This window comes from Arvicanthis niloticus, chromosome 21 (assembly GCF_011762505.2).
Source record: "Arvicanthis niloticus isolate mArvNil1 chromosome 21, mArvNil1.pat.X, whole genome shotgun sequence".
Classification (NCBI taxonomy): domain Eukaryota; kingdom Metazoa; phylum Chordata; class Mammalia; order Rodentia; family Muridae; genus Arvicanthis; species Arvicanthis niloticus.
In genome coordinates, this window is record NC_047678.1 from 39,403,353 (window position 1) to 39,419,325 (window position 15,973).

The 15,973-nt window shown below is 50.2% G+C and overlaps 1 protein-coding gene across 5 annotated transcripts in view; it reads left to right on the top strand.

Moving 5' to 3' along the window:
* Positions 1–15,973, top strand: part of Dlec1 (DLEC1 cilia and flagella associated protein) — a 46,408-nt gene that overhangs the window by 16,889 nt on the left and 13,546 nt on the right. For all 5 annotated transcript variants that reach the window (XM_076917599.1, XM_076917601.1, XM_076917600.1 and 2 more), the window contains exons 7-19: positions 436–523; positions 1,496–1,669; positions 2,498–2,634; positions 3,788–3,880; positions 4,428–4,518; positions 5,124–5,286; positions 7,574–7,766; positions 8,500–8,558; positions 8,910–9,078; positions 9,516–9,609; positions 9,770–9,900; positions 10,020–10,178; positions 11,489–11,628. In XM_076917599.1, the coding sequence (XP_076773714.1) occupies positions 436–523; positions 1,496–1,669; positions 2,498–2,634; positions 3,788–3,880; positions 4,428–4,518; positions 5,124–5,286; positions 7,574–7,766; positions 8,500–8,558; positions 8,910–9,078; positions 9,516–9,609; positions 9,770–9,900; positions 10,020–10,178; positions 11,489–11,628 (1,691 nt within the window). The remainder of the gene's footprint in view (positions 1–435; positions 524–1,495; positions 1,670–2,497; positions 2,635–3,787; positions 3,881–4,427; positions 4,519–5,123; positions 5,287–7,573; positions 7,767–8,499; positions 8,559–8,909; positions 9,079–9,515; positions 9,610–9,769; positions 9,901–10,019; positions 10,179–11,488; positions 11,629–15,973) is intronic.

Genomic DNA, 15,973 nt, shown 5'->3' on the forward strand with positions numbered 1-15,973 from the left:
CATTTGAATTTGGGGTGGTGAGATGGCTCAGTGGATAAGGCTTTCGCCAGCAAGCCTGACAGCCCGAGTTCTATCACAGAAGCCACAGGAGGGAAGAACTGACTCTTACGAGTTGTCCTCTGATGTCCAAACAAATACACACACACACACACACACACACACACACACACACACACACTCACACACACACACACAAACACACTCAAACAGACTTATACACTCATAAACACACTCACACATACTCACACACTTATACACAAACACACACATACTCTCACACTCATACACTCACACACACACTCATACATCCATACACTCATACACACTCACACACACTCACAGAGAAATCAACCAACCAATCAACCAATCAATAAATCTTGACCTCATGCTACGCACCACTGGATGGCCAAAAGCATGCCCCCTACCTTTGCACAGATGGTGATCGCTCTGCAGAACACCACCGCCACCAGCCGATTCCTGCGTGTCCTCCCACCGTCCTCTCCCTACTTTGCTCTGGGACTTGGTAAGTACCAGTCTACACTGCCTCACGATGATGTGCTCTGCCCAGGCCTCCCTCCTTCAGCTGCCCTTGTGGTCTCTCTTTCTCAGTCCACAGCCCCACTCCTCCCTCCCATCAAGGTCCCAGAGTCTTGCCAGTGTCCCTGCCCTCCACACCTTGCTCAGGGCACTGGTTCTGCCAGCTTACCACCCTTCATGCTGTGGCTGCCCTTGACCAGGTACTCTTCGGTGCTCGTGTCACCATGGCAACCTTCCAGCCAGCCTTCCAGCTTTAGTGTCTTCTGCACTAAAGCCTTGAGGCCCCCTCTTGTAATCCCAGCACTTGGAAGGATTGACACAAATCCGAGGCCAGTGTGGGTAGAGTATCTGTCTAGCCAAAAAAAACCAAACCAAACCCCTTTGCCGCTTAAACGCACCAATCTCAAAGGTCTGTCCACAAGATCATACCTGTGGCACAGGGCCAGGTAGTCTCCACCCATCCATTCCTCATGGGCCTTCTCACTCCTGCTTGGGTCTTGACGCTGTTACCTATGCGTGGCCCCCGGCATGCCCCAGGCAGCTCTGCCTTCAGCCTGGCCTTAGTCCAGCTGTGGTCCGTGTCTGTTGCATGACTTTTCCTAGGGAGAGGTAAGCCAGCATCCCTTCGCCCCAGAAAGGCTCCAGCAACAGTTAAATAACCATTCCAACCAAGTTGAACTTGGTGAACCAGTGAGTCTCCTGAGGTTTCTCACGGGGTCATAAACACGGGTGTCTGTAAAGGAGAGAAGAATCTCCTCTCCCTCAGTGGTCGCTCCCTGCTTATCTCACCTCACAGCGGGGCCTCATAATCTTGTAGCTTGTACAAGGTTCCCAAGCCTTACGGTGCTCTCTTCCCTCCAGAGTATTCAATTTGACAGAAATAGATACACTGTAACTCCCCAGGTGGATCAGCTGAGCCCTGGTGGGCAGCTGGTCCTCCATTCTCATTGGTCAACAGGGATGTTCCCAGGAAAAGGCGGAATAGTGGCTCCCGGGATGACCTGCCAGTACATCGTCCAGTTCATCCCAGACTGTCTTGGTGATTTTGATGATTTCATTTTGGTGGAGACCCAGTCTCCTCACACGCTGGTAATCCCCCTGCAGGCCCGGAGACCGCCACCAGTGCTGACCTGTGAGTGAGTGTGTGCACTGCATCTACAGTGGATCCAGCTAGGCCCAGGGAGCCCCTAGTAAGGGCAGGCAGCATCTTGGGAGTCCCTGGAAGTGGCCCAGATCTTGCATCTCTTGGGCATAGGTTTCAGGATCCTGAAAGGAACCTTCCAGTAGCTTCTGCAGCAGCAGGCCTCCATGCTTCTGTCAGCAGGGGCTGAGGCAGTAGGGGAAGGTGTTTCTGGGTACCCAGAGGAAATATTCAAAGACATTAACTCTGTTGCTAGGGGAGGGAGGGAGGTTTCCTTAGAAAAGCCAACCTCAGTTGCTCCCTCTTGGGTATGAGCTCCTGCTTTTTCGTTCAGCCCCTCCCCCTATTTAATGTACAACCCCCAAGACCATGTTAGGTCTCCCTGGCCCAGACAGGGAGTCTACCGTGGATCTAAGTCCAACAAGATGACCTGGCAGCACCCTGGACAGAGCCCAAGGGACTCAGGGGTCAGGCCATGTGTCCCATTTATCCTTCCCTCTCAGTGTGGTAGGCTGCTCTGAGCTCCATCTGGACCTCAGAACAATGGCAGCAGGGTCCATTTGGGGCAGTATGTTGTCCTTTTTAAAAACTGAATTTTTATTTTATGGATTTCTCATACATGTGTGTATTTGGGGGAGGCGCATTGTGCCATGGTGCACGTGTAGTTGTCACCTTGTAGGAGTCGGTTTCCTCCTTCCACTGTGTCCCTCTGGGGGACTGAACTCAGGTCCTCAGGTTGGCAGCAAGCCCTTTTTACCTGCTGTGCCACCTCACCAGCCCCCATTGCTCTCCCTGAGCAATCTCTTCCCGTGGTCTCAGTGTCACCAGTGTTGGACTGTGGCCACTGCCTTATCGGAGGAGTGAAGATAACCAAATTCATCTGCAAAAACGTGGGCTTCAGCGTCGGCAAATTCTGCATCATGCCCCAAAAGAGCTGGCCACCGCCGAGTTTCCGGGTGAGTGGCCGAGGACTGTGACCCGGGAAAGGAATGAACTCGCCCAGGCAAATAAGCTTGGAGGCCACTGAGCCATACCCGGGACCAGAAACTCACAAAAGTAGGATGTTGCAATCCACACGCCATGGCCTGAGGACAAAAGTGTAGAGGTTAGGGGTGTGCTTCTGGTTATGAGCTCCTGTGCAAACCTGGGTGCGGCTTATGCCTTCTTTTATTTTCCAATGCTGTCTCCAAGACGACCACATGTGCTCACTTTAGCCCAGCGTTATCATCGCCGATCTAAGCATTATGTGAGGCCGCAGGCAGGCAGCTTTGCCTGAATTCTGTATCAGCACAGTACTTAAAAGTATTTTGGGGATAGGGAGATGGCTCAGTCGGAGAAAACCGTTAAGTCCCTCAGAACTGACATAAAAAGGCCACTGTGCTATAATCCCAGTCAGAGGCTGTGGAGACCGTACGGTGCCTGGTCCTCACTGGCCGGTCAGCCTACCTAGGTGGTGAGTTCCAGGCTAGTTTGGGAGACCCTGTCTCAAAAAAACAGGCAGACAGCACTGTTGAAGGACAATATTTAAAGCTGTCCTCCAGCCTCCACATGCACACACATACACACGTGCACCTACACACATGTGAACATAGACACACATATATTACACACAGTATGTTTTGAGCCGACCTTTCAAAGAGAGAGATTGCATATAAGTGTCTGTATCTCCAGGCTCTTTGCCCAGGCAGCCCCAGCCTGGCACTAATGACATCTCACTACCAGTGCACTGGCGTTTCTGTGTGGCTGGTAGATTTCCCCATGCCTTCTGACTTAGAATATGAGACCTTCCTACCCGGACATGTCTGTTGCCCTGCAGGGTCTTCTTGTAAGCACCAGTTCGTGCCTCTATCCTGGAGGATCTCTTGAGAAAAATCACAATTTTGCTACCGAGATGTCAGGTGTCCTTGCGACACAGAAACTGATAAGCACATGGGGGGTGAGAGTGGGGGTCAAAGGCAGATGCAGTGGCCGCCACAGACAGGACCAGGAGTTCTTGGAGAATCCTCAAATCCTCAGTCAGCAAAATGGACACTTGGAAAAGCTTACAGTGTGAGTGCTGGATTTTGCAATTTCTTCCACACTAATGGTGTAACTTTTTTTTTTTTAAAGGCTGTTGCAACCACTGGCTTTGTGGAGCAGCCTCCCTTTGGCGTAATGCCTTCTGTGTTTGAGCTGGCCCCAGGGTACGCCATACTGTTGGAGGTGGGTAATGAGACCTGTCCCTTCTGCTCACCCTTGGTGGCTTCCTCAGATATCCCATCATCACCTCTCTCTGTGTTTTCATGACTCATGCCCACACTGTTCTGATCCAGGGCACAGCATCAGTGGGTTCTAGAGGCGCATGTGCACGTGTCCTGGAGGGTGATACATATGGCTGTCTTATGACTCCCACAGGATGTCCTCTGGCCTCCAAATACACACTGCACCACACCCTTCCACATACATACTAACTAGATGCATTAATTTAAAAAGTCAGTGCAGGGCATTGCGGTTCGAATCCAAAATGTCTCCCATAAGCTCATCTTTCAAAATCAGTTTCCTCAGCAGCTGGCATTATTTGCAGAGTCTGCAGAACCGTTCACAGGTGAGGCCTTGCTGGTGGAAGAAGATCAGCAGGGGCAGACCGCTGAGGGTTACGGGGAGACGGACAAGGGTTACACGCAGGCCCTGGTCCTTGCCATGCCTTTCTCTGCTTGCAGTGTCTGTAATGTAACAGTGTCTCTGTTACACACTCTCTTCTCTCCTCTAGGTCTTGTTCCTCCCTACTGGCCTAGGAAAGGCAGAAGCGACCTTCATCATCGTGTGTGACAACTGTCAGACAAAGGAGGTTGTCATCGTAGGTGGGGCCATGGCTCCAGGAGCTGCTTACCACAGTGACACAGCATCTGGGGGAGAGGGAATCTGGGGGTGGGAGGAGCACTGCCTCAAACTCCTGAGCCTCTACTTCCCTAGTGTGGAGGTTACAGGTGAAATCTTTCATTCTTTCTCTTGGAGTCCGCTTTGAACTCTGAGAGTCACCTGCGGCTCACACTGCTTACACCTCTAGGGTTTTGAAAGGTTGGAGAGGGCATTTTAATGAGTTGTACAGGTGCACACAGTATTTCCTTTCCCTTCCTTCTTTCCTTCCCTTCCTTCCTTCCTCCCTCCCTTTCTTATTCCCCTTCCTCCCATTCTTCCTCCCTCCCTTCCTTCTTTCTTTCCTCCACTCTGTCTGTCAAGTTCCACTCAGTAGTCATTGATTGTATGCAAGTCTCTCAAAGGCAAAGTCTCCAGACCTGAGGGTGGATGGGTGCTCAAGGCCCACTTTCATTTTCTGCATGCTCTGGGGACCCCGGATAAGGTTCTCTGCATGGGGTGTGACCTGGGTCCTATGGCAGCCTTTGGTGACAGGATGCTGACATCAGCCTGGTGATATCTGACGAGCCTCACTCCTCTCCTCCGTCAGGGACAGGGCAGCTGGTGGCTTTGGATCTGATCTATATTTCTGGTGGGAAAAGTGAGCCAGACCCAGGAGAGCTGAAAGATTTAACAGCCCAATACTTTATCCGGTTTGAGCCTGAGAACGTCCAGTCCACCGCAAGGAAACAGCTCATCATCAGAAATGCTACGTGAGTGGCCTTTGGCCTGTTGTTGACACTCACCCGAGCTTTTATCTTAATTATCCCTGTGGTCCTCATGAGGCCAGAGTGTTTTCTAAGTCAGGGGGAATTGTGAGCCCAGAGTGGATCCAGAAGGATGGAAGGATCTTGAGTCACACTGCCAATCATGCAAACATTAGATTTGAGTGGCTGTTTCTCTTTATTTGGAGTGTGTGTGTGTGTGTGTGTGTGTGTGTGTGTGTAATGTGTAAGGTGTGTGAGTAAGGTGTGTGTATGTGTAATGTGTAAGGTGTGTGTGTGTATGATGTGCAAGGTGTGTGTAAGAGAGAGGTCTGTGTAAGGAGTGTAAGGTGTGTGAGGTATGTATGAGGTGTGTTTGTGTGTGTGTGTGTATGTTTGGGATGTATTCAGGTGCACACATTTGTGGGGTTTGTGGGGTACGAATGGCTAGAAGACAAGCTTTGTTCTGGTTTTTATGAACCATCTTCCTGGATTGTCCTAAGCGGTTGGCCCAGGCTTGGCTGGCAGAAAGCCCAGAGATTGCCCTGCTCCGTGTACCTTCAGCACTGGGATTCTGAGCCTGGGTCACCACCTGGCTTTTGTTGTTGTCTCGTTTTGTACAGGGTCTCAATGTGTAGACTTGATTGACCGTGAACTCATTCTTTAGACCAAGCTGGCCTCAAATTGACAGAGACCCGTCTACCTCTGCCTCCTGAGTGCTAGGATCACCATGACTGGCTCAGGCCAGGATGTTTTACTTTTTTAAATGTGGGTCCTGAGACCTCACTTGGGCCCCTTGCTCACCGAGAGCTGTCTTCTCAGCCAGCTGTTTCTATTTAAGTCAATTAAAGTGAGATCAAATGACAAGTACCTCCTCAGTACACCAGCCGCCTTTTAAGTTCTTGGTAGGCACTGATAACCACTGGCTACTGAACCAGACAGTGTGGCCACATAGATTCTTCATCCCTGTGGGAAGCCAGGTTGCACTGTGTGCTCAATACCCATCCACCACATCAATCTGTGTCTCTGTGTGTGTGTGTCTGTGTGTATATGTGTGTGTGTGTCTGTGTTTGTGTATGTGTACATGTCTGTGTGTGTGTCTGTATGTATGTGTGTGTGTCTGTGTTTGTGTATATGTGTACATGTCTGTGTGTGTGTCTGTCTGTGTCTGTGTTGCCTGTCTGTGTCTGTATATGTGTGTGTGTGTCTATGTGTGTCTCTGTGTATGTGTGTGTGTGTCTGTGTTTGTATGTGTTGCCTGTCTGTGTCTGTGTATATGTGTGTGTGTGTCTATGTGTGTCTCTGTGTATGTGTCTGTGTTTGTATGTGTTGCCTGTCTGTGTCCCTGTGTGTGTACCTGTTCACACACATATATGCATATATATATACATATATGCATCATATATGCTCATAGGTAAATATAAAATGATTCCCAAGGCTTTCTTAAGCAGCATTGGTGTGTTTGTCCTGCATCCCTCCTTCTCCTTCTGCACTGACCTCCATTGCTCCATTTCTCCAATCATATCAGTGAACCATCCTATTCCCACTCCATCATCTAAGGATGATCTTCCAGAGTCCCCATTCTATGTCCGTAGCATGGACACCCTCCTGATCCCCAGGCTAGGTTTAGGCTCAGCCCTCACTGCCAGCACGTCTCTAGGCCAGCCTTCAAACATCACATTCATCAGCCTTGAGCTTAGTGAGCCTCCAGCCTGAGCTGCCCTGGCACACAGATGTCAATCACTTGGCATGATAGGAGGGACTGATCTGGTACCCCTACCTCCACCCAGCAGCACTCCGTGAGTCCTGTCCCTTCTGATGCTATAGACCTGGCACTGTCCCTGCTTGTAGCTAGTGGGTCTCTCTGAATACACCTATCATCCCAGCAGGCCATGGCTAGAGGCAGAAGGTGAGAGTATAGTGGGTACAGGAAAACCAGAAACACTCAGGTGGTGGGGAACACTTTCAAGACTAACCCTGATATCCAGGGATGCCTGGACTTTTCTAGTGTAACAGTTAGAGTGTGACATCTTGCATTGCCCATGTCCCCTGACTCATTGTGGTTTCAATCTCCAGCTGCTGTGGTGGTGCTAGGGGTCTCCACTTTGGACTCCCTTGCTGTCTTTACCTAAGTTGCCCCCAGCTCCTCTGTGGGGAAAGCTTGAAGCCTGATCTCGTCACTTCTCATCCAGAATAGAGGAGATCGATCATCCAGCCAGTGGGAGGGCCTTGAGGGGGAGACACGGCCTTGGATCCACTGTCCACTGAGCGCTTGCCCCCACGGTTGCCCCCACAGACACGTGGAGCTGGCCTTCCACTGGCAGATCATGAAGCCCAACCTGCAGCCCCTGATGCCTGGAGAGATGCACAGCGCAGACAGCATCAAGTGCCACCCTGACAGGGAAACAGCCTTCTCCATCATTCCGGAGAAGGGCATCCTCCAGGCCCACTCAGACCATGAGTTCATCCTGAGTTTTTCTCCTTATGAGGTCATTTCATTAGCCAGTGAGAGGGGTCATGAGCTTTTTGTATGTCCGTGTGTGTGTGTGTGTGTGTGTGTGTGTGTGTGTGTGTGTGTATGTGTGTTCCCTCCCCAAGCCCCATCTGTATTCTTGAAAGATCCTGAATCTACAGCTGGGCCTGACAAAGCATGTGGGCTGGAATGCAGGTCTGGTGTGTAGGACTCTGCAGGTTATTTCCCAGTTCTGACCATATGTCCCTCCTGAAGGAGACCCCCATGCGTGTCCCTCAGCCCTGGTGACTTTCACAGTTAAGCTACATCAAAGCACATAACTGTCTCCACCATCCCCTGCAGCCCCTACAGAGCAAGGCATGAGCTCCTGTCCCAGTGTTAGCGTGCCACAGGACTGGGCCAGGGCTCTGGTTTTAGATGGTCTGAACCTGAGTTGGGGATGGCTGCCTCTGGAGCCAGCCAGCATGCAGCTGCTTGCCGTACATAGGAAGGGGTGGTACATTAAACACACCAAGGATGCTAAAAGAAGCCAATATCCGACTTGGGAGCTGGGTGCTTTCTTTGCTGCCCTGGCAGGGATCCCATTCTCCTTAAGGTGGAGAGAGGACCCTGGAAAGTAACCTATCTTTCAAAGTCCTCTGTCACTCTGGCTCAGGAAAGAAGAATCCCTGCCCTGTCCCCTAGGTCACTGCAGGCAGGCAGGCTGGTTGGAAGGCAAGTCTGGTTATCATACTGAGTTTCTCTTGCAGCTCAAATGTTTCCACAGTGTACTGCAAATGGTTCTAGAAGCTGTCCCCGAGCCCTTGAGGTGAGCAGGGAGTGATCCTAGGTAAGGGAGACTCACTGCCATCCTGGGCAGCCTGTCTGGTTACTCCCGGGTGCTTTGGGGTGCATTGGCTAGAGGTGGGTCTCCAGGGAACACAGGGCCCAGGGCCCAGGGCCCAATCTGGGGGATATGCTCTGTCCCTGGAGGCAGCAGGTTTGTGCCTCAGGCTTTCAGCTGATCTGCTCTCAGTCTGTACTGTTGTGGTGTGGGCTTTGTCACATGACTGTGTTCTTGGGGGCTGGGGGTAGCGGAGCACTTTTTGTCCACAAGACCAAACAAGTGGGGTAGAGGCCGAGGCGCGCTCACTCCCAGCTCACAGTGGGTTCTGTCCAGCTCAGGGACGGAGAACCTGGGGGACTACTCCTATTCAGTGGATGATGTGATTGTCCTAGAAATCGAGGCAAAAGGCTTGGCAGAACCTTTCCAGGTTCTTTTAGAGCCCTATGCCCTCATCATCCCTGGCGAGAACTACATCGGCATCACCGTGAAGAAAGATTTTAAGGTAAGGCATCACTTGGACCATCCTCTCACCAGCTTCTGCTGGTCCAAGTGATGCTGTACTTAGGTGTAGGTTTGGTGCAGATAGATATCAATAGGTCACAACATGGTGCTCGGTCCTGGTCACGGGACCCCTGTGCCTATGGTGGTTCACACTCCTGGGCCAGGCTCGTCTGACTTATTTTATCAGTGTACCAGAATCTTCTGAAGTCAGGGCTGCGGAACTCTTTCCTGGGTCTTCAGCAGGACGTGGTACTGTATCCCTACCTCATAAAAGAAAGGTGCCTCTTGGGAGGGGAGGCCCGGGGCTTCCGATGGTCCGCAGCCAGCAGAGCATTGTATGATCCCTTGGGAGCCCATGGTCCCACGGTCCTTCAGTAGGTTCTGATTTGATATGGAAAGGCGGTGCCCAAGCAGCCTAGACTGGTGTGTTTCTTTCAGATGTGGAACAACAGCAAGTCACCAATCAGATACATGTGGGAGAAGCTCAGCCACTGCCATATCATTGAAGTGGAGCCCTGCACTGGAGTGATAGGTAGTTCTCCTGTAGGGGGGTGTGGCCTGCCTAGGGCTGGATGCGGGGATACTTGTGCAAGACCCTGGATGTCCTGTGGTCAAATCCAGCCTTGGCCTGGTAGGAAATCATCCCCACCCCAGCCCTCTGAGCTCTACCCCAATGTCTTCTTTCTCCCCAGAGCCCAACGAGGTTGGAGATTTTGAGTTAAACCTAACTGGTGGGGTACCTGGCCCAACCAGCCAGGACCTGGAGTGTGAAATCAAAGACTCACCGTTCCCAGTGGTGCTTCACATTGAGGCCTCATTTAAGGTGCCATGGGTGGGTGGGAACTGGGCAGCTGGTAACGCCTGGAAAGGTTGGGAGAGGGGAGTGAACCAACACCCAGCCACATCCCAGGCAGGCGGTGACACGCCCCTCTGGTGCTCCAGGGACCTGTTGTGGTCATCGATGTCCCAGCCCTTCAGTTCGGTCTGCTTCGCCTGGGAAGGAAAGCTTCCATTTCCATTCAGATCCGAAATGTCAGCCAGCTCTCCGCTGTGTGGCATCTGAAGGAGAGTCCAGTGTGCCTGGAAGAGAGGCATGAGGATGTGAGTGGGACCCTGCAGGCTTCCGGGATGCAGCCTCCCCACGGGACACTCACCTTTATCTCATGTCTGAACTGGGATCCTTGCTCTGAGGTAGCAGTCTCCAGGATGGAATTCATTCCCCAGCCCCAATTCTGCAGGTGTTTCCTGCCCCCCCCCTTTCAAACACTGGATGCAGAAGAAGATGGTATGAGGGTTCTCTTTCTTAGAAGCAGCCCATGTCTAGAATTAAACAGGCAATTCAACCAGGAAGAAGCCAAGGCTCACCTGGAAAATGTGGTTGCAGTTTGAGTACCTGCCACCAGGTGGCAGCTGGCAGCTCAAACCTGAGGGCTCTACAAGGAAAACTCAAGTTTGGAGATGTGAGCTGTTAGTTGCTTTCAATTCCCAGCAAAGTACACACACACACACACACACACACACACACACACACACACACACACACAGCATGGTGGCACATGCCTGCATTTATAGCGCTCTGAGATGGAGGGGTCAGAAGTTCGTGGTCCTTTTCTAGTGAGGTTAGGGTCGGGTCAACCACCTCCAGGCATTGTGGCCCTCACCCATTGTCCTGGTCTCACTGAAGGGAGAGCGAATGTCCTTTCTGGTGTGACCTTCCAGTGATATTCCATTAACCAATGTGACCCTCTTGGGACCCAAGGCTTCTCAGTCCTACAGGTGCCCATTTCATCAAGGATAGGGGTTGGGATAGAGGTCCCTTCCTGGAGCAGGCACTGTGGGATACTGTCTATGGCGTTTCCTGTAATCTGTCTGCTCTCTCCCTTTTGTATGAGGGGTGGGTTTGCTGATAGGGGACTCGATCCTGGAGAGGCAGGTGAGGGAGAAAATATCAGGACAGGTACAAGGAGGAAATTCTTCCTCTATCTGTAACTTCTGCCCACCCCAGAAGGCTCACCTGAGGCCCTGAAGGCTAACCTCAACTGACGCTGTCCGAGGTTGATCTGGGCCTGCCCAGCACACCTCCTCCAGAGTACCCAAGCTCCCCTCTTGCTCCTTTTTGGTCTTCTCAGCCTCCCTCCCCCCTTCCACCCCAATCACCTTCTTCTGCCTCCTACCTCTTAAATCTGTGCCAGGGAGCAGGAGCCTCTGTCTTGCCTTTCCCCTTGCCTGAACACTCGGGTTTTGTTCTCTTTTTCCTACAGCTGTGGCCCCACGCTTGCTTGCCTTCTCCTTGGCCTCATGCCTGTGAGCTCCAGGGGCAGCTTGGGGGTGACCCTGGCCAGGCATCGGCAACCCGAGGCACCTCTGTCCCGTGGCCTCACGTCTCACTGTATCCTCTGCATCGACCTCAGGTATCGGCCTTCGACATCGAGCCCTTCTGTGGCCATCTTCTTCCTCTGGGGGAGTGCAGAGTGACCATCACCTTAGAGGCCTCCCACTGTCAGCGGCTACAGACAGTCCTGGAGCTGGAAGTGGAAAACGGGTCCTGGAGGTACGGCAGGGTGCCACAGGGGAGGACGGCAGCAGGCTGTTCTCAACCCGTGTTTACAGTTTGTACAACTGTGTGCTTACCTAGAGATGTTTCCGAATTTAAAACTACAGATACAGGGGGCAGGGGGAACGGCTCAGTGTTAAGAGTGCTTGCTGTTCTCCCAGATGACCGGGGTTGATTACCAGCACCCAGGCCAGGTGTCTTACAGCTGCCTGTAACTCCAGCTCCAGGGTGGCAGTCCAAGTCAGCTGGTGTCCATGGGCTGTTTCCTAGTGAGAAGAAGAATAGAACATTGGAGACACCCCAGCTCAGAGAGACTGACTACAAAATAATCACTGACGCTTTTGATGTGTTTTATAAAATGGCGGCAGCAATGATTTTTTTTTTTTTTATCTTTCTGATCATCTGGCATAACTCAGAATACCCACAAATGGAGAGGACTTTGTATGTTGAACCTAACAAAGTTAAACATTTTTCTACTTTAATAATACTATCAGGGCAGTGGTGGCGCACGCCTTTAATCCCAGCACTGGGGAGGCAGAGGCAGGCGGATTTCTGAGTTCGAGGCCAGCCTGGTCTACAGAGTGAGTTCCAGGACAGCCAGGGCTACACAGAGAAACCTGTCTTGAAAAACAAAAACAAAAACAAAACAAAAAAAATAATAATACTATCAAGAGAAGCCAAGCCACAGAATGGTTGAAAATATGATCAGAAAGAGAGAGACTGCAGGATGTATTGCGGCTTTTGCTAGCAGCAGGGGTGTGGGGCAAGTAGAACTGCATTACCAGACAAAAACTTGGAAGGTTGAGCAGATTCAGAAACCTCGGTAAGTTCTCATGACTGAGAACGGTAGGCGTTTCATCTACTCCTGACCATTTTCTGTCCTGGAGCATGTGACCACAACACCTCACATGAGGACTGTGACCACTAGTCGTGTAAAACAGTGCACAGAGTTCTCCATTCTAATGAGGTATCTAGCCCGGAGGGTTCAGCCAATAAGCTGTCCTTCCCGGCTTCCACCCTAGCCTGCATTGTTTCTCACTTGGACTGGGACCCCATCTTAAGTTGTTTTGTCTGCCCAAGCAGTGTTCATAGGAACTCCGACCCACACAGGGGGGTCAGCTCTGATGGACTGAACTCCAAGCCACTTTGCAAAGGCCTCTTTATTGTTACACAAAGGTACTGTTAGCAAGACAGTTTCCGAATACCAAAACCTCTTATTTGATCTAGAAGTTGTCTGAAGGAGCCATTACCCAAGAAATTCCCAGCCATACAAAACGGAAAAAACAACTCCATAAACCTCAGATAACAATCAGTCATTGACTGTTTACAAAAGGCTGCTTCAAAGTCTGGATGCCATCACTCAGGAATTCACGCCAGATACACTGGCTCTGCTAAATTTCCCACTACACCTCTGTTGGGTGATGTGTGTCTGTTAGTCTGTCTAGGGTGTAAGGGTATTATGTGTTAGTCTGTCTGTGGTGTAAGGGTGTTATGTGTCTGTCTGTTGGCCTGTCTGTGGTGTAAGGGTGTTATGTGTGTGTCTGTTGGTCTGGTTGGGGTGTAAGGGTGGTGTATGTGGGTGTGTGTTAGTCTGTCTGGGATGTAAGGGTGTTGTGTATGTGTCTGTTGATCTGTCTGGGGTGTAAGGGTGTTGTATTTGGGTGTGTTAGTCTGTCTGGGGTGTAAGGGTGTTGTGTGTGTGTATGTTGATCTGTCTGGGGTATAAGGGTGTTATATGTGGGTATGTGTTGGTCTGTCTGGGGTGTAAGAGTGTTGTGTGTGTGTCTTTTGGTCTGGCTGAGGTGTAAGGGTGTTGTGTGTGTGTGTGTGTGTGTTGGTCTGGCTGAGGTCTAAGGGTATTGTGTATATGTCTGTTGGTCTGTCTGTGGTGTAAGTTCTGCTCATTCATGAATGAGCAGAACTAAGATGTACAATGAAATGAAGTTTACTTTCTTCTCTCATATTTCAGTCCTGACTGAAGTTTCCCCCTTTCGACTCCTCCTAGTGCACCTCGTCCCTCCCCTCTCCCCCAGATGCACTCCTCCTACGGTTTCCTTTAGAAAACAGCAGGCCCCCAGGGCTGTCACTGAACACACCAAGTTACAATAAGGCACTCTCCTATCAAGGCAGGACAAGGCAACCCAGCAGGAAACCAAGGAAACCCAGCAGGCCTATGATCAGACAGAAGAATCAGAGACATGCCACACTCTCACTGTTAGGACCCAGCAAGAACACCAACTATGCAACCATAACATATGTGCAAGGACCTAGCCCAGACCCACACAGGCTCCATGGCTGTCCCTTCAGTCAGTCTCTGAGCCCCTGTGAGCCCTGCTTAGTTGATTCTGTGTCCCCTGGCATCCTTGACCCTTTTCTCCCCTACAACCTTTCCTCAGGACACCCACAGCCAAACACTGAGTGGAGTTCTGTTCATTCTTAAAAGTAAGATACTGAGGTCTCCTGCCATTCTGGTTGAATTGTCCATTTCCTTTTTAATTCTGCCAGCTTCTGCGAGGTGTGCACCAGGCCCATCCATGCAGATTTAATTACTGGCTTTTGTAGTTCTCTGTTAAGTCAGATAAAAGAAACAAGTTACAGGGAAAAATAAATCTATTCCATCTTTTGTATTTACTTAAGGGTTTTTGATAGCATCGTTTCAATCCAGACCCCACCAGAGAAATAGAACAACATATTTATTAAAAGGCAATGTTGGGGGTTGGGGAGATGCTAACTTAATGAAGATCCTGCTGTGAAAGCATGCACACTGGGATTTGGATCCAGCATCCACACAAGAAGCTGACCATAGCTGCACGTGTGTGCAACCTCAGCGCTGGGGGGGCAGAGGCGGGCAGAGCCCCAGGTCTCACTGGCTCACCAGCTTAGCTGGACCCTGTCTCAAAAAATAAGGTAGATGGCATCTCAGGAGGACATCTAACATTGACATTCATCTCTGGTCTACACACACACACACACACACGCACACACACATACACACATATGCCCGGACATATGCACGCACACACACACAACTTTAGCAAGACATAGCACACACGGCACAGTGTTATACCAGCACTCAGGCAGTTGAAACAGGAATTTTATGAATTTAAGCACTGCCCAAGATACTTATCAAGACTATGTATTATGTTCTATATAGTACATGTACTATATAGTATATATTATATAATACACAATCTATGTGGTGTGTGTGTGTATTATTTTTTGCCTGTGTATAGCTGGCGGGGCAATCCCAGGTTCTTGGTTTTAAGGCCTCTCAGATGATCGACAGGCCCATCTGGACTCTCTAGGTAATCTCCTGCATCAGCTCATCACAAATGTTAATCATGCTACAAAACACCTCCAGCCACGACACACAGAGCACTTGTCCATCAAGCTCCTGCCTCACATGGGGGAAAAAAAAAGAGCAAACCAAAGCAAACCTCTTTACATCCATCAGTGAACGGAGGATGCGGCACAGAGTACCACCCAAATCCCAGGGAAACAGTCAAAGATAGAAAACAGGTCAGTTTCCCTGAAGCAGAAGCAGTTGGAGCCAGTCATGGAAGGAATACTTAATAGCTTCAGCAGATTCTGGAGGCTGAATGTTGATTGGAATTAAGACTCAGGACTTTTGGGAGCTCTTGGAGTTCACATTCTACTGTGAAAAAACACTCTGACCAAAAGCAGCTTAGAGAAAGGATTTCTTTTGCTTACATTTCCAGGTCATAGTGTATTGCTGAGGGAAGTCCGGCAGAAACTAGCAGCAGGAACCATGGAAGAACTTGACTGGCTTGCTCGGGCTTATGCTCAGCTAACATTTTTATACAGCTCAGGACCACCTGCTTAGGGAATGGTGCCGCTCACAGTGGGCAGAGCCCTCCTGCTTCAGTTACAGTTCAGACAATGCCCCCTAGACAACACCCACAGGGCCAATCTGATCTGGACAGTCCCTCAACTGAGACTCCCTTCCCGGGTGATACCCAATTGACACTTAAAGCTAACTAGGACAGGAGCGCCTAGACTCTTGTGATAACGACAGAATTTTTTTTCCTTTGATTTCGGAACAGGAAGAAGTGAGTAACCATTCTGAAATAAGCCCAGAGTGTCCTAAAATTTCTCATGTTTCAACTTTGAGTGATTTAAAATTTAAGCATTGTATTTCTACATGCTCACTTTAAAGTATAAGAATATAGTTATGTTTTGACTGACAATCTTGTATTGTTGCTACAGCTATGACAAACTTGGTTTTAGGAGTTTTGTTTGTTTGTTTTTGCTTTTGGTTTTCTGGAGGCAGGGTCTTACTATGCAGCCCTAGCTGGCCTGAAACTCCCCATGTACTGACTGC